Source organism: Osmerus eperlanus, chromosome 1 (assembly GCF_963692335.1).
Source record: "Osmerus eperlanus chromosome 1, fOsmEpe2.1, whole genome shotgun sequence".
In the NCBI taxonomy this organism is placed as follows: Eukaryota; Metazoa; Chordata; class Actinopteri; order Osmeriformes; family Osmeridae; genus Osmerus; species Osmerus eperlanus.
This window is the reverse complement of record NC_085018.1, coordinates 12,735,001-12,753,669: the sequence shown is the minus strand read 5'-3', so window position 1 is coordinate 12,753,669 and position 18,669 is coordinate 12,735,001. Positions and strand designations below refer to the sequence as shown.

The 18,669-nt window shown below is 50.4% G+C and overlaps 1 protein-coding gene across 2 annotated transcripts in view; it reads right to left on the bottom strand.

Annotated features, from left to right (window-relative positions):
• Positions 1–692: 692 nt before the first annotated feature.
• The window catches only part of skib (v-ski avian sarcoma viral oncogene homolog b), a 28,822-nt gene continuing 10,845 nt past the window's right edge, over positions 693–18,669 (bottom strand). The window contains exons 2-7 of one of the 2 annotated variants that reach the window (XM_062460603.1): positions 5,644–5,757; positions 5,290–5,390; positions 4,852–5,105; positions 4,180–4,439; positions 2,968–3,198; positions 693–2,842 (exon numbers count right to left, since the gene is read on the bottom strand). In XM_062460603.1, the coding sequence (XP_062316587.1) occupies positions 2,618–2,842; positions 2,968–3,198; positions 4,180–4,439; positions 4,852–5,105; positions 5,290–5,390; positions 5,644–5,757 (1,185 nt within the window). In that variant the 3' untranslated portion in view covers positions 693–2,617. Of the gene's footprint in view, positions 2,843–2,967; positions 3,199–4,179; positions 4,479–4,851; positions 5,106–5,289; positions 5,391–5,643; positions 5,758–18,669 lie in introns of both variants that reach the window. The other variant, XM_062460602.1, reaches the window with a different exon arrangement.

The window sequence follows — 18,669 nt, the reverse complement described above, 5'->3', positions numbered from 1 at the left end:
ACCTTTTTCTTTTCTTTCCAATAACATTGAGTGAGGAACAGAAGGGTTCAACTTGCAGTGGCCTCTTAAATTAAACCCTTCAGTTCCTTACTCAAAATGTTCGTTGTCAACGCCTTGTAGAACAAAAATCTGAACTGACATTTTTACATAAGCTACCATGTTCTGAATGTGAAGTCCCAGAAAAGGCTAGGCCTATTATATATGTATATATTTCTATTTTTTACTTCAGTTAGTTCATTTTCCAGTAGGTTATAACAACCACACCTGGGTGCTTACAACCTTGCAAATCGGTCACTGAAACTTCACTCTCGCATCAGGAAGACAAATCTGCATGCCTTGACTTTTGCAACCCTTGCGATTCATTTGTTGTCAAACTTGCATTTGCAGTTGTGCAAGAGAGCAGAGCGGATGGAGAACTAAAAGAAAACAAAGCGCCCTCTTTTTGGAAGATACTTACCCAGTCTTGGTGTGCCATAACGGAATGAAAATTGATAATACATTTTCAAGAGTCATGATCTTGCAAAAGGACATTGCTGATTAGTCTTCACGTGTATTGTTGGGAACTTTCAGCACCACATGATCTGTGATCTGATCTGTAGAAGGTTAGAAAAATGTCGCCCTCTTGAGTACAGACTCATAAAAACATACAAAGAAAGTACAAAAGCAAAAAAATTGCCAAACACCCTCATACAAATGGTTGATTTGATTTTAATGGATATCATAGAGGTTTTCCAAGGAAAAAGAAAACATCGAAACAAACTGCAAAATAAAACCCCACTTCCAAAACTACTATTAACAGTATTAACGAATGCAATGCATATTCCCATTACATTGTATCCAACATATGTTCAGTGGGGACATAATAATAAGACATGTAAGTATGTTTTTCTAAAATATCTGTGAGCACCAAAGGTTGAAGACCAGGAGAGATGTCCTATCTATCCTACTTGAGTCTGGAAAGCCAGTAGAGGGGTAGGTACTCAAATATATAATTATTTCATTTGATCATTTTGGTCTGGGTTTAAGTAGATACATCCGCAATCCATAAAACAATGAACATCTTTTGTAGCTCCCATCAGAAGGAAGAAACATATATGGAAATTGTGACTATAATAGTAATGGTGTCTTTCTCAAAATGATTACCTATTGTTTAAAATAATGACCGATAACTTGTCTTTTCCTCTATGTTTTACCAATCATTCATTACTTCCATTCAGCCCATTGATTTCAAGCGATGTTCAAGGGTGCAATAATCCATCAATTATATCATAATCACAAATATACATTTTCTTTTGGTTTCAAGTAAGATAAAAACTATTACTCATAATAGAATTAAAGTGTAAAGCAAGCAAAATTTCTTATTATTTACAATATCACAATTGTATTTACAAAATAGAACTGACAAAACAGAACTAACAAAATAGTTGTTAAATGTTGTTCATGTTCTGTTGTAATTTTAACAAAGCAATTGGGAGTAAAATGCACAATGCAATTTGTCTTTATTTTAAAAGTGCAATTCCTTTTCTTAAGTAAAAAAATATATATTCATATTTTGTATATATGTAGAAATGTTGTTCATATAAAGCATATGTTGATTTAAGAGCCCTACAAATCAGAAACAAAAAATGCTTACGGGTTTACAGGCAGCAAATTATTTGGAATATAAATTATTTTACAGTATTCAATAGAAAATCTGAAATACCGCAATTCAACAAAGACAGCCATTATCATAGTTGTTCTAGACACAACATCAGATTCACCGGCAACACAATATTTATCACATGGTTTGGTTTCATACACGTCTGATTTTAAAACAAAAGGAGGCTGTGGGTGCATCAGAGTAAAAAGTTACACTTCCATACAATATTCAAGATGAGAATATAAAGATTGTGTCCCCAGATACTTTAGGCTTCCGTCAGATGAAACAGATCTGGAGGGTTGAGAGCAAGCTGTATGCCTATAGGGTTTACATGGATGTGCTGATGTGAGTGCCTGGTACCTGGTACCCTGCTAATCATGCAACATTTCCTTTTCAATCTCCACAACATGTTCAAGAAGCAAACTGATTGAGTCAGTGACAAAGTGGAAAACCTTGGTGGTGTGCTTTCCAGTTGTCTGTGAATGTAAATAATATGTTACCGTTGAATTGTGTACCGAGATTCTGTGGAGGTGTCGCCCCCTACTGTTCTGTACTTCTGTTCCCTAAATATTCAAGTAATGTTATGGAGCTATAGTTGCACATCTTTAAATAGCTTATATACCAAAATAAAGTCCTTATCCCGCATCAGGGGAGTCGGGAGAGGAGTGTGTCTGTTGTCTTTCAGGAAGATGTCTTTATCATGGGATTGCAGCTAGCTCTCATGCTCAACCAGACCACTTTCCAGTTCCAGTTGAAGTTCATATATTATCATAATAATGTCCATTTTCATCATAACAAGATCTTCCAACTTTACTAATAAAAAACAGGAGACCATCCTCTTGAAATCATTGGGTATTTTTTGCTGAATTAATTTCCCCTTAACAGGAGCTGCAATCAATGCTGTGTGTTCTGCAGCCACTACAGTACTGTTTGTCTCTGGAGAGACCGGCAAAAAACGGTTCACCGTGGCCCACAGCATTAGGAAACTCCGTTGGTGTGCTGTGGTTGCGTAAGTCTGAGCGTGTCTGTGTGGGAGTCCTTGCTGTCCTGGCTGTCGTCGGCCTTCTGCAGCTCCAGCTGGCCCTGCAGCTCCTTCACCATCCTCTCCAGGCTCTGCCGGGCCTCGCGCTCCTGCTGCAGCTCCTCCCTTAGCTGCTCGCGGTCCACCTCGGCCCGCTGCAGCAGCACCTGCAGCTCCTCGATCTGCAGAGCACCGGGAACACACGGCCACGGTCAGAGGGGGCCCGCACGTGCACACGCACGCGCAGAGGAACATGCGGGGGAAGACGACACTTTCGCTAGCGTTTTTTCCCCGTAATTCTGCTCACCTGAGAGGAGTACTTGACCCGCAGGCGCTCGGCCTCGCAGCCACGGTCGCAGACGCGCTGTTGCCTCTCCTTCTCTAGCTCTCGCTTCAGCCGCGTGCGAGACTCCTCCGCCTCCTGGGTCTTCCTCTCCCACTCGGTCCGCAGGCGCTCGATCTCCTTCCTCAGGCCACGCTTGGCCTCCACCGCCTCGCGCAGGCGGCCCTTCTTGGCCACTCGCACAAACTCCAGCTCCTGGAGGGGTCAGGGACAGGGACAAAGCAGAGTCAGGGACAGGGACAAAGCAGAGTCAGGGACAGGGACAAAGCAGAGTCAGGGACAGGGACAAAGCAGAGTCAGGGACAGGGACAAAGCAGAGTCAGGGACAGGGACAAAGCAGAGTCAGGGACAAAGCAGAGTCAGGGACAAAGCAGAGTCAGGGACAGGGACAAAGCAGAGTCAGCAGGATGAAGGCAAAAAGGGAGTCGTGGTAATGACAACCTTTCCAGCTTTGAAAGTTTGCCTAAGTGCTTGCTAGCTAGCCATAGGCAAACTTAAATTGCTAACTTGCTGTATACCACATCTGATATATAAGTTGTCACAACAGTGAAAACACTAGAATAACCTTTTGGCCTAAGAGCGTATTGCTTAAGTTTCCGCTTACTGACCAAACGGCTAATAAATGTAACTGTTTGACCCTGGTGGTTTTGCCCACATCCCAAGGATTCTGGGGACACAATTTCCTCTTTCTTGTCTTAAGCTCTGCCTTTAGTGTTGAACATTATAGTATTGAGTTCCTCTTTTGATAGACATGAGCTTTTGAACTGATCATGTAACTGTCAGGAACTAACTGGTTAAAAGAGTACTCAGACAATATCATGCTCAGAGAGCCCTTCTATTCCAGACATCACTTTGGTACTGTTTAAGAACTGCTCCTCCTTGCTGCAAGAATAAACAGACAAAGACAAATTCTTCTGACCTCCGACTTTCAATGATAAAATTCCACCACGACCGTCACTGTCAAACACTGGTGTCATAGTGGCACTACGGTGTTTCGGGGACTAATCACTTTCACATCGAAATAACAGCAACGGATCAGTCCATGAGTACTCAATCCTAGCTCTTCTTGATGCTTGCTGGGATGTTGAGCTATAACATAAACCTTTTTTGGTTCTTTCTACCTATGAAAGCTTGTGTGCCGGTCCACGATGTGCTCCTGTTCTAGCGTGTGCGTACCTGCTGGAGGCTGCGCTTGGCCTGCAGGGCTGCAGCCAGCTTCTCCTCCTGCTTCAGCTTCATCTTCATCACCTCCTGCAGGAACTTCTCCCTGGCCTCCTGGGAGTCCAGGCCCCCATACAGGCTCTGTCTCAGGGCCTCCAGCTCCGGGCACGGGGCCCCAGGTAGCCAGGCCGGGCCGGGGCCCTCCGAGGGCCTCATGCTGCCCAAGGGCTCCTGGGGCAGCGGCAGAGCTGGGGTCTGGCTCAAACTGTTGCAGGCTGGGAGAGATGAGGTCAAGGAGGGGATGGATACTGGGCCTGTGAGACAGACAGAGAGAGGAATAACATAGGTAATGATATAGGAGTCAATATAGATTGATTGATTGAAGTCAAGGTAAAGTATAACTCTCTTTCTCCTGTGATACTAAAACCAGCCTCCAGATGGCAGCCTAACACAGGACTACACCTATCTCTTCGGCTCGTCAACCCATTCAGTTATGTGTTAAGCCCTTCTTTTAGAGTGATCCTGCTATCTCTGCTAGAGGCTGCAATACAGACAGACATCATGTCAGGCTTAGACTGCCGTGTTTCTACTTGCTCCATTGGATGGAAGGTTAGGGTCTGGGGTAACGTTTGTGACGTGGCTTTTCAGTGTTATTAAAGGAAGCAGTCTAGTGTGTGTCCTACTCACAATCCTCACAGTCGTCCACGTCGATCTCCCCATCATCTTCCATCTCCATGTCCTCTTGCACCGCGTTGGCTGGTGGAGGGAGAACGGGTTTGGGGACCGGGGGCTGTGGTGCTCTGGAGCTGGCAGGGGTGTCCTTCTCCCTGTCTCTGGTCTGGGTCCCCATGGTCTGGCCCTCTCTGAGGAGGGGGCTGGCCAGAGGAGCTAGCGCTGTGCTGGGAACCACACAGCTCTCCTGGCTGATCTGCTGGCTGGATCTATGGAGGCCAACAAATGAGACTTTCAGTTCTCCTCTTAAAACAGGAGCTTTTTCGAAAAGGGAGGTTCACTTATGTCGCAACAAACTGCCATGGGATAGGTGAAGTAAGGTTAGGTTTTGGGGGATCAAAATGAATTAAAAAATGGTTCAATTCCAAAATCGTTCGCGAGACAGCCCCTTACCGCTTAGCCTCACTGTGATTGGTGGTTTTGTCCCTCTCGGAGGAGGGGGACCAGGGCCGGAAGGCAGAGGCTCTCTGTTTCAGCTGGGCTTGTTTCACATCCTGAAAAACGAAGAACAGGTCATTCAGCGAGACTGAAGAGCAACTTAGAAAACAGTCCAATTCCAAATCAATGTAATTCCTTCACTAACTACAACGTTTCTCCCCGCGAAGCGGAGGTGACCTGACATGATGGGGGTGTACAAGGTCACAGAACTTGGCGGAGGACAAAGACCCTCCTGTCAAGGACCCCCGTGACCTTGAAGTTCCACAAATCAGGTTTCACACACTCGCAGAAAGAACACGAGATACAAACCTTGCTGGCAGACTTTGTCAGAGATTGTAACCAGTCGTGCTGTCTCTCCTTGTCGGCTAAGGGAGAAAGCAGCTTGTCCAGTTTGGACTTCTTAGCTGGAGCTGGGCTGTGGGACTGTGAAGAGAAGAGATTGAAAGTAAATATGACGTTCTACCACGAAACATTTACAGGAATAGTACAAATCAACATTATGAGTCAAATGGTCTATATCACACAGTATGTATTTCGATCGAAGAAATGTCTGTTTAACCCCCTACATGGTGTACTTTACATCATCCCTCTGCCATTATCTCTAAACAGAGCAGAGACCACTGGGTGGTGACCACACGGTGCCCGTCATTCACCCCCAGGCTGTGCCAGGAAACAAGGCTGGGATACGAACAAATTGAGAGAGCCAGACAGAGTTCAAGTGATATGTCTGTGGGAAAGCTCTGTCTGTCTGTCTCTGTGTGTGCGTGTGTGTCTGCGTGTGTGCGCGTGTGTGTGTGTCTGGACGCTAGCTGGTCTGGATGGCAGCCAGGAAGGCTACACACGGACCTGCCAGCTTTAGGAGGCGCCATCAGGTACACAGAGAGAGAGAGAGAGAAAGAGAGAGAGAGACAGAAAGAGGTAAGCTGAGAGCTCTAAACTCGGACAGACGTTTTGGGGTGAAGCTAACCTCAATACAGGGCATTAACTCACAAAATGTTTCCCTCTCCGCTCTGCTGATGGTGGTGGAGTCAGGAGAGACTACATGTCTCTGTTTAACCCCCCCCCCCCTCTTACACACACACACTCAGTGGCCCAAGTCATATCCAGGAAGTGGTTGTGTGAGAGAGAGAGAGAGAGAGAGAGAGAGAGAGAGAGAGAGAGAGAGAGAGAGAGAGAGAGAGAGAGAGAGAGAGAGAGAGAGAGAGAGAGAAAGAGAGGCCCCTGTGGTGAGACAGTAACTGAGCCCCCTAGCCTCAGGTCTCAGCCTGTCAGGACGGGGCTGTGTTTACCTAGGCGCTGGGAGAGACCTGCTCAGACCTGACTTCTATGACAGTCTCCCTTCAGGAATCCCAAACACTCCACAACTCCCCTCCCTATCTCCCCTCACCTCCATGGAAAGGGTTACTCACTGTACGCTGCACCTGCACTATACTGCGTGTACAGCCACTGGGAAACACTGAATGGAAAAGTGGGCTTTGCTCAGCAGCATAGTTTGAAGAGGTTCACCTGGAGGTGTGGAAGACAGATTGTTGGGTGATGACTGGCAGCTTGGCTGTTAATGAATCATGTTTGACAGTTCTCACTGAGAGATAAGCTGCAAGCTGTCTGTGCGTGTATGACTCTGAGTGTGTGTGTGTGTCTGTGTGTGTGTATGTGTGTCTACCTGTCTGTCTGCCTGTGGTTCTGGCACCAGGGGTGGAGGTGTGAGTCAGGTCTGACACAACATAACAGAGAACCTCCGTTCTAGAAACTTCTGCTTGGGTCGCATCATATAACCCTACCCTCTCATTTGGCTGTGTCTGCCGGAGCTTGGCTCATAAAGCTATAATCAGACAGCAGTTGTGTTATCACAAGGCCTAAGTGCATCTGGCATGACTGTGGTCGTCTGGACACTCCTCTTATGTCTCTCTGACTCACACACATCACTGCTCAAGTCCCCACGCACACACAGTCTTATTCACACACTGCAGATGTACACTCACACAGACCCACAGCAAGGCAGAATGTCTAGCGAGGTTTACTCTTAAGAGACACTAGCCTAGACCTCTAGCTGACACATCAGCCACTCACACACACTCTGTCACACAACACACACACACACTCTCTGACACGCACATACACGCACATCCTCGTTAATCTCTCACCTGTTTTACCAGTGGTTTTTCGACAAACTGCCAAACGGTGAAATCCGAGTCTGTAATTACTGATATGGTTGTTGTTTTCCCAACAAAGGCTGTCTGTGAGTGTGTGTGTGTGCGTGCGTGCGTGTATGTATGTGTTTGACTTTGTGTGTGTGAATGTGTTTGACTGTGTGTGTGTGCTATTCCTACCCTGAGGTTTGGAGCTATAGGAAGACTGAGGCCCGAAGACAAAACAGAGTGGGAGAGCGGGGCCTCCCAGACACCACAAGGGAGCTGCTAGCTAAATCTGACAGGGAGCTCAGCGGAGAGTAGCCCCACCGGAGCCACACACACTTCCCTCCCCACCACACCAGACATAACACACTCCTTCTCACACACAGCCAAGCACACACACACACACACAAACACACACACACTTACATGAGCACGCACGGATACACGCACACCCAAAACACTGACACCCACACTGTACACTGCCGGTCTCGTGCTTGCAGGGCACAGGATAGAGCCCTCACTGTCTCCAACCTGCTTCAGGCTGTTTCAGTTTACCGGAGGAGAGAAAGAGAAGGGAGGAAGGAGAGGGAGGGAAAGAGTGAGGGTTGAAAATCAGGGAGAGGGAAGGAGACTTCCTCTTCGGAGTTTGCTTTGGCTGGGGCCCCTGTGGGAACGGAGTTTCGGAGTGAGAAGGGGGCGGGTCTGGAAGGGGTGGGGGGGCAAGGGGGCGGGTCTGGAAGGGGTGGGGGGGAGGGTGAAGGGGAGTGATCAGGGCAGCGGGGACCACAGAGGAGGAAGCTCGGAGCTGGAGGAATGTCTGCGTGAAGGCCAAGTACAGGCTCCTCTTAAAAGAGACTTAGCCCATTCATGCGTTGCCCTTTTCAACTCGCCGCTATTGTGTGATGGCTCTCTAAGGAGCCCCGTAATGAGGGAAGGTTTCAAAGTGGAGCCGGGGGCTAAACAGGGCGGGGCTACACGGAGGCTAAAGTTGACATGCTTTCTCCTGGAAGGACACTCCTGTTATTACACGGTCACTCAGGGAGAAGGGGCCGTGTGCAACCACGACCAGAACAGACACCCCTCACCCTGACACAACCGCTCATATTACGGTCATACTACTGTCATGCCGTGGATAATATTCTGGTCATGTTATGGTTAATGGAGGCCTAGCACAATGGAGTGGGGGGGAAGAGCATGTTTACTTCTTTGCGTTGGCCAGCTTTGAGTGTGCTGAACTCTCCCTCCCAGTCCTCTACACGCTGGCACAAGAGCCCTCCACCCCACCAAGCTGGCCCACGGCTGCCAGCGAGACCAAAATAGTCGTCCCTGGCCGAGTTTCCCCAGGCAACCGTCACACAATACCACTGCATGCTGGATGGCGTGGCGTTCCCAAAAGTGCCCGGCAACGAGACACAACAGTTTCACGTTTCAGACTCCTTCCCCTGTGATGAAGCTCAGGGTGTATTCCCCAGCTCTGAGTATGCTGTGCAGGACACTGTCTCACTCAAGGGCACACACACACACACACGCACATACCAACTGGCCCATGCTCAGTCCAAGGCTACCAGCATCAGGGGGAAGTGGGCTGGGGTGGCAAAGGGGGAGGGGGGTATAGCAGGCTGTGGCCTAGCAAGTTTCCCTCAATGATCCCTTGTTTGTTTATCTAAAACCTATATCATGTCACCCATGCTTGGCTGAGCTGACCAGTATCCTAAGAGAGACTCTTTCCTCAACCCGAACCATCCCTTTTAAGCGTCATGAAAATGGCCTCCCTTCAAAATGGCCGCCACTGGAAGACCGTTGGGAGAATACAGCCGCTGGAGTTAAACCTCAGAGCCATAGTAACAGTGGTCTGGGCTGGTCTGGTCTGGCCTGCCACGCGAACAGTCTTAACGCAAAGCAAGGCTGATTGGATTGTCCTAATTGTCTTTGGGATTGAGATGAAGGTCTGGGCTGAGCAGGTCTGTTCTCATGAAGCAGGGAGACTCAGAGCCTTTCCCCCGACATGTCACCTTTAGCCTGAGATCAGGGGATGGGCTATGAATACTGTAGCATGTCCCACAGCTCTCCCTCCACACGCCTCCCCCGCCACAACTAGGAGACGGAACCACGTCTGCATAGATGTGGCCGATACAACGCGATCAATCCAATCGGATGTCGTCCTATATCGGCGGCTGTGCATCCACAGCGCAGAGGTTCGTCGACAGTGCGAGTTGTGCGGGGGTTACAAGAGCCAATGAAGGCCGATGCACAGACACGGTCTTTCGCGTTGTCACCTGTGTCGATCCGACAGTCCTCGTATCTCTCTCCCAGGCGAGGCAAGACAGAGCAACAGACTGTTAACACCGAGAGGAGGGAGCAAATTCAATTGAGGGGCCGATAGAGCCACTAAAACATCACATGGCCACGTTTAGGCCACGAGTATCGGGCGAGAAGGGATGTAAACAGACCATGATCTCACTGAGGGGATGTGGAGGGCAGGCTGCGTGGAGGTGTGACCCCCTCCGCTAAGAACCGCAAACCCAGAAATACCAGCTCCAGATTACACGTTATTACCGCGAGCGTGCCTGCACCTATCTCCGGACATGAGACTGCGTGTGTGCGTCTGGGAGGCGGGTATATTTAGGCAGCCGTACCGCCACATTCTCAGGGTGCTTTTAGGGAAGCGCCTAAGCGGCTCTGGTGGAATTGGCCAGTTGTACGGATGGCCAAGCTCGGCTGTGTGGTCTATATGTGGGATGTACAGCGTTCCACATAGCCAATTAGGCCACACAGTAACAACACGCAAAGAGGGCATAGACATACACATGCCCACACACACACGCACATGCACACTCATACATACACGCTAACCACACCATGTCTTTTTCTGCTCCTATTCACATTTAGCACAGTTGCAGTGAGGGAGCAGCTGCAGAGCTAACCAGGAGGCCGAAGGGTGTGAAGGTGAGAGACAGAGAGGGGGGGGAGAGAGACAGCAGAAAGGCAGAGGGACAGAGTGAGGGAGATAGAGAAGCAGAGAGACAGAGAGGCAGGGAGAGAGACAGCAGAAAGGCAGAGGGACAGAGTGAGGGAGATAGAGAAGCAGAGAGACAGAGAGGCAGGGAGAGAGACAGCAGAAAGGCAGAGGGACAGAGTGAGGGAGATAGAGAAGCAGAGAGAGAGAGGGGCAGGGAGAGAGACAGCAGAAAGGCAGAGGGACAGAGTGAGGGAGATAGAGAAGCAGAGAGAGAGAGAGAGAGAGAGAGAGAGAGAGAGAGAGAGAGAGAGAGAGAGAGAGAGAGAGAGAGAGAGAGAGAGAGGGAGAGGCAGGGAGAGAGACAGCAGAAAGGCAGAGGGACAGAGTGAGGGAGATAGAGAAGCAGAGAGAGAGAGACACGGGGAGAGAGACAGCAGAAAGGCAGAGGGACAGAGTGAGGGAGATAGAGAAGCAGAGAGAGAGAGGGGCAGGGAGAGAGACAGCAGAAAGGCAGAGGGACAGAGTGAGGGAGATAGAGAAGCAGAGAGAGAGAGAGGCAGGGAGGACACATCCAGCATGTCAGGACCCCTCGTTTTCATCTGTCTGCTCGTCTGCATAATGTCGGCCGCCAGCAAGTCCACTTCAGATTAGCCAATGGCTGTTGGCCTGCTGTAGCTGTTAGCCCACTGCTCCATGAGACAGTAAGTCCGGGACCGCTTCCATTGAAATCCCACAGATTAGTGCTAATGCCCCAGCAAAGAAGGCTGAAAGACGATTTAAATGTCACTGGATAACCTCTCAGCAACCCAAACAGTATCGCCTCCAAGCACACACACCATCCTATCACACACACACAGACCATAATATCACACACGCACACATGTAAACACCATTAAATCACACACACACACTGTGGTATCACACATACACTGCATCTACCCCTGGCCCCTGGAGACAGTGTGATTGACGTGGCTGTCAGCCAAGCAGATCCTGTCTTACAAGTTTACTAAGAACAACGATTGGATAAAAGGAATCGTTCTTCGTCAACAGAGACCCAGGCACACAGCGGGCGAGCCGAGCGTGGGCAGGGGGAGAGGGTAGCCGCGGGCCCACCTGGTCAGCTGACCCCCGCGCTGGCTGGGCCTGGTAAGCTGAGACACATGACCACATGCCTGCAAACAGACGGGCTTGGCGAGGACGACGGGGGGGGGGGGGGGGGGGGGGGGGGGGGGTGAGGGGATGGGGTTCAGTGGGGTGGGGGCAGGTGGCAGGTTTATTTGGGCAGATGAAATAGGGATGAATACCAGGGAGAGGTTACGAGGTGTGTGAGGGGGCAGGGGGGGGAGGGAGGGGGGAGGGAGAGAACGAGATGAGGGTGGGGGGGGGGGGGCCATAAAGCTGAGGTGAAGTTAGGGTCAGTGCCCGGTGTCCCCTGTGATGTCACGTCACTGACACAGTGTCTGTCCTGGGAACTGGCAGGGGAGGTCACTAGCTGCAGCGAGGTGATAAATCCACAGTGTTTTTATAGATGGTCGTTCTGACTCCTCTGTCTCTGCTCCAAAGCAGACTCCCCAGGCATACCAGGCCTGGCAGATAGGCTAATACGCACCAAATACACAACTACCTTTATCAGCGCTGATGCTAACAAGGCTAACTCCCTTTAGCCCTGATGAATCCCTTGGTTTGTATGTTTTGACACCAGAGGATGTTGGTGCTGGTGGGCCTGTCTGTGTCTGTGTGTGTGTGTGTGTGTGTGTGTGTGTGTGTGTTTGATTTGGTGTGCATATGTGTGAGAGTACACCCCAGAGTATTACTCTTCTCATGTAAAACCACTAGACCTTGAGTTCCGTTTGGGGTGAGACAATGTGGTTGTGGGTAGAAGTGCTAATGGCTTCATTCATAATGAGAGGAAGCATTAGGAAACAGATAACCTTTGCTAAAAGCACTAAGAAGCCCTAGCATGTGCCTGAATAGAATTAAATCACTGGGGAGAAAAAGAGTGGGTTTCTGCTCTCAGTTACAAAGAAACTGCCGAGAAATATTCCAAACTGCATCCGGTATAACATTCACTTATTTCACTCCTCCATGATGGACCTGCAGGAATATATTCTCTCTCTCTTTCTCTCTCGCCTTTCCAGTCGGCGTCTTTCTGCACGTAATATTCGACTGGAGATCAAACGGCATTTCACTTGTTTGCACTTGTTCACGACATCCCCCGTGAGGGAAACACGAGATAAAAACACCCACAACATCCGCTCTTCAGATCCTACATTCCAGCCTCCAACATTTTGGCTTCCCTTCTCCTCCTCCTCCTCCTCCTCCTCTTTCTCTATTCACAGAAAAACATATCTGCTTACGTGGGAGATTTGGGTGAGAGGGCCTGGTCTCCCCAGCCTCCAAAAATGGGGGGGGGGGGGGCAGCTTTAAAATGGAGGGAGGAGGGAGGGTGGAGGGAGGGAGGGTCGAGGAAGGGAACACGGAGCTAGGCAGCGCCGGCTGAAGCCATAGCAGCTCTCCCTCTGCTCCGTGACCCTGAGACGAGCTGGAAGCCATTTCTTTTCCTTTCTGGATGGTTTTATAGGGGTTCTTCGGAATTCTTCGGAGTTCCTCACCATAGCAACGCCATAACAGTGGAGCGTGACTCTGCGTTGACTCAACGACCAGAACTTTACTGAACATCTTAGGGGCCAAGGTTCTCCTTTCCTCCCCACTTCCTCAGACAGAGACAGATCTCCTGCAGGGGCTAACTGGATGACCGCATGGAGCATGAATGCAGACACATGTTGAAATAACTCCATGCACATGTGGAGCCCTGGCCTGGTGTCTAGTACCCTGAGGGGAGTGAGGTCTTATCTCCCGCTGAGCCACAGGTGCAGACGAGAGAGATGGATGGCTGTTTGTCTAAAGGAGGTGAACCGCATCCCATTGATCAGAGTAGAAAAGAGGAGAGCAGAATGACGGAGAGCGCAGGGCTAGTGGAACAGGGCTAGTTGTGGGCTGGACTGACATGACAGATAATGCTGACCCTGGGGAACGTGGACAGTTAGAGACAGAGCGCCTAGCTTAGGGTAGCCTAGAGCACGGCAGAACACACAAACACGTCAATGGGTTATATAAACGCATCCCATCTCTGGCTGTCTCTCTCTCCCTCTCTGGCACTTTGTTGACCCTAATGCAGTAGCGGATGAAGGCAGGCAGTCTGACAGGCAGGCAGGCAGACAGAGTAGCAGACAGACAGGCCTGAGGACAGAGCCTGGTGTGATCATGTAATCCCCATAGCCTCCCCTGGCCTCTCTCTAGCAGCAAATCCCCTTGACCCCACCCGGCGGAGCGCTCAGCGCTGCCCACAGATGGACACCAAGCGTCCTCACGGCACAAGCACACCCCCCTCTCCAGCGTGGGGCCTGCTGTACAGGAGGGCTACAGAGGGCTCGGAGTCGCCACGGCTTTACTAGGAGTGGAGACGGTTTGTACCGCCACTGGGAAATGTATCCCCTTTTTTATGACAGGATTATTAGAATAAAAGAAATGGGAATTTGCTGGTTGGTTTCATCTCACGCCCACATCGTTCAGTTTGAGGATGATAAATGAACAAACGGTGTGTTCTAGTCCAATTCCGTTGAATGCCACCTTTTCAAATCCCTAAGACTATAATGCACTGTGTTGGGGGGGAAGGCGGAGTAGAAATATGGTAGCATTTCTCTTCTGTAAGCCTTCTACCTCCTCCTCCTCCTCTCTCCCTCCCACCCGTCTATGAATCATGCTCATCACTTAGCACGCCGGCAGAGGATTTAGCGAGCCGTGTGCTGATTGGTGAGCAGGCAACTTCTGTGTTCCTCTTGTCTTGACTAGTTAGGACTGTTCCTGAGAACACGGTGGGCATCTGCTGAAGTGTAACTCAAGACCACACTACGCAGCCCCGGGTTCTTCAGCTGCTCTCTGAGACAGCTGGAAGATACATGTGGGGTGTGTGTGTGTGTGTGGGTGTGTGTGTGTGCGTACGCAAAACATGGAATCAAGCAAAATTATACTTTTACTTGATGCATGTAAGGTCATAGCACTGGGGCATGGTACACTTCCAGCTCTCTCACTCGCTGGCTCTCTAGCCCTCTCTCTCTCCTTCTCTCCCTCTCTCTCTCCCTCGCCCTCTTTTTTCTGGTAGTCTGCCACAGGGAGGGGAGGCCCGGCGCAGGAACTCAATAATAACTTTCAGCAGTCTAGCCAGGAGGCTGGGGGACCAGACTGTGGCTGTTCTCGGCTGCTTCCCGCACTCCCTCCTCTCGGCCCCACGCTCCTCCCCTCTCCGCTTCCCTTTTCCTCTCCTCTCCTCCCTTCCCTCTTTCTCCCAGTCTGCTCGTGTCTGTGGGCGCTCACCGGGACTGATGCATACTGCAGACAGGCCGAGCGCTCTTAAAGAGACACGCACACGCGCACACACCAACACATTTTTCTCCTCTTAATCACTGCAGTGAAGGCAGTGGAGACGGAGAGCAAGGGGCCGGGGGCGGTTCTTTCCACCCTCTGACTGGAAGGATCATCTCTGTCTTTCTTCTTCGTTTTTCTTTCTTCCTTTCTTTCTTTCTTTTTCCTGTGGGGCTCGCCGCGACGGGTGAAGCGAGGGGCAAACCCAGATACGCGAAGAGGCTTTCAGAGCTTCTAGGGCCGGATTCTTCCACTGCAGCATCTGGGTGGTGGTGGTGGTGGTGGGGGGGGGGGGAGTCATTGATGCTGTTCTCTACACAGCAGGGAAGGGGCTTGTCAAGTGCAATCTGCGGTCTTGGCCATGAAACAGTTTTTGATGCCATTCTTATGATAATCGCCAGGGACAACCCAATAAACCTAATAAGGGCGACCTCAAACGATGGCCACCGCTCTCGGGTACGCCAACACTACAATCTGTGCGTCTCTTAAGAAATCAGGAATGTGCGTTATTGTTCAGGCCATTTTACAGAGCTCTACCCCGCTAATTAATAGTGACTGGATTCGCAAACCCTCTTCGCTCCACAAACACGACAATGTTGGAGGCTGTTGGGAACGGGCGTGGTCTATCTGGTACAGGACGTCTCATTGAAGAAAGTAAACTAGTCTGATCTGGAAGCTCTTTTTGAAAAACACTGCAACTGAGGTGAGAGAACACAACAACAGTGTTCTCCGGACAATTGACACCTGGAATTCCAAACAAACGAGCAAAGAATCGAGAGCAAACGTCTCGCAGCGAGATGAGAGCGGCGTGCCGCGGACAGACCGGCGGAGTCCGAGCAAAATGTACGATTCAAAATGTAACAGGGTTGAGTGACAGAAACCTACATGGGCGTGCCTGACAGACAAGCTCTCATTCTTATGCTGTCAGCACTTTGCTCCTCGGGTGAACGCAGGCCGGGGTCGCCAAACCCAACCCCAGACAGACGAGGTGGAGATACAGGTCACGGCGGCTCCAAACTCGCCTGACACAACACCCCGCGCCGGACACTTTCTCTTTTCCATCGCTCGAAGACGGGAGGAAGAGAGGGGGACATCTTGGATATTGTGAGAAGGCAAACGGAGAGAACGAGAGAGAGATAGAGAGAAAGAGAGAGAGCTGGAAATACAGGTAATCTCATCACCATAAACATAGAAGAAGAAAAAAGAGATAGAGTGAGGAAGAGAGAGGGGAGGGGCAGGGGGCGGAGGGGAACAAACCATCCTGAAGAATGATCACAGATGAAGCCGTGGCTAGGGCGAGGAGACAGACTTGAAGGGGTTAACCTATCTGGGCTGTCTGCAGGCTGGGCCCCAGCTCACCAAGTCTCTATGGGAGGTATCAGTACCAGAGTCAGCAGGCCAGACAAGCATGGTGAAACCAGAACCCCAGCACTGCTTTGGAAAACCAATAAGCAGCACAGCTTCCAGCCTCCATCACCCAGCCTAGGCTCTGAACCTCCATCCACATCCAGCCTCGAGAGTCCAGTCTGCCAGACTCCAGTCTACATCCAGCTAACAGCCTCGAGTCTCCAGTCCCCTGGCCTCCACCTCCAGCCTCCCTCAGCCTAGACAGATGGTCTTCAGCCAGGACCTCCAGACCAGGGGTCAGCACAACACAGGAAGCACCTCAAGATGATCTCCTCTTGTCATCGCTCAAACATCTCCTGGAGAACGGCCTTTCTTTCCATGCGTGTAGTATTCCGCGAGTGTGGCGTTTAACGATGAAACACACACACGGACTCACACTTTCTCACACACACACACACATGCACTTTACAAGATATTCTCCCTGGGATGGAGAGGACTAGACCTGGCCTTCTGAAACCCAGACATCTGCCTCTTACTCAACAGAGCACAGGGAGCTTGGCGAGGGTGACACATACCCAAACAACACTGAGGCATTGAATCATCGGTGTTTACGCCGCCACCTAATTCGACACCATCTGTGGAGCTCTCAGGTCTGTAACTCTGCATGGCGGAGCTAGTTCGCCGCCGCACGGCGAGAACAACACTCACAGCGCCGCACTCTCTGTCGAAAGTTTTTTGGGGGGATGAAACGCTCGCTGGCAATAACTAGGCAGACTCCAACTCACCCCTTCCGGCTCCAAACTTGTTTTTACCCCCCCTCACTCCCTTTTCAAAAGAAAACACATACACCTTACAAGGCACATTTCTAGAGGAAGAAGGGAAAGAAAAAGGGAAGAAAAAAGAGGAAGAAAAGACAATGAACTTCTGACCCGTCATTCAGACGGAGGAGGAAGCTCAGAGACTCAGGGGCAACTGGAGTCCACCTCCCGGTCGCCCCCATCCCACCCACCCACCCTCCCTCCCTCCCTCCCTCCCTCCTCTCTCATCTCACCCTGGCATCCCATTAAGCAGATCTACAGCCCTCCAGCCTCCCTCTATTTTATGACAGCCAGATGGCAGAGGGGGGGGGGGGGGGGGCATGGCCTGCTTGCCTCTGGATGTGCCCCCTCAGTCTAGTAAAACCAGCTGACCTCGGCGATGTAAAAACGGTCATCTATGAAAAGGGGCTTCGGAACCAAGTGCACAAATATGGCCGCCGCCGAAACAATCGACACCCTCTCATCTCCCTGAGAGCTCCCCTGGGTTTTTATTTTTATTTTTTATGAGCGAGGAGCTGAACTGAGTGAACAACACACACCCAGCACACACACACACACACACAGGTCATGCTATATGCAGAGAGGTGAGGGGGGGCTCTCCCTAACCCCCACCCAGGTACCACTTTATAAGGGAGGGTTTTTTATTGCGTGCCTTTGGGTGTGAATACAACCCCCCACCCACCCACCCACCTCACCCCCCCCCCTGGAGACACTGGGAAACGAAACAAGCCGCTCTGTGGCGTGAGTCTCCTCTCAGGTCGGGCCTGGAGACCGTGGTCTGGCCCTCGTCACTCGCACTTCGTTTGGCCAGTTCCAGAGCTGAGCTCACCTAAAACAAACACTCCCTCCTGCCAGCACACGGCAGCCAGACAAGAACCAGAGGCATCGGAGGGACCAGTTAATGAGGACATTGAGAAACAGGGGCATATTTGATACTGATAAAAGCCCCTGATAAGCAATTGCAGAATGTAGCGCCCAGTAAGCCAGAATCATTTCAGTCTCCTTGTGTCTGGCATCAACAAACTGCCGTATGAAGCAAGAAACTAAAATCTAAAAGCTGTGAGCTCTAACTGTGTTGATAAGAAGGTTGAGTGGTACTGTCTGACTGTAGTAAGGGGGTCAAAAGGCCAAGGATCCTCTCAAAAGAGAGGGGGCAGGTTCAATCAATGGCTTCCTTTTATTGCTAATCAATTAAAGTGATCATCTGCTCTTCGAATAACAACCACCCCACCTCCCTTCACCAATGCCCCCGGCTCACCTCCGATGCCCCCTCCTCTCTCCTCTCTCCTTTATTTGTTCTACCGGTCGGAAACCAACGTTTATGTCCTGCAATTCAACCTGACCTCTGGGCAACCCCCTGCCCTGGCTGGCTCGGCCATTAGGCTAGCTGTTACTGGAGGCTATTTAGAGTGATAAAAGTTTACTGTCTCCAGTCACTCTGATGCTGCTTGCTAGCCTCAATCCCAGACCTAGGTTGGAGGCCTCTCACTCTCTCTCTCTCACAGACACACACACACACACACACACACAGCAGTTGGCTGACTTGGCATTTGGTCAATACACAAACAATCTCCATGTTTTATTGCAAGGCTCATCCAGCTACAGCTTGTATGCTGGTGAAATATGTGAAGTTGGAGTTCAGAGGGGAATACAG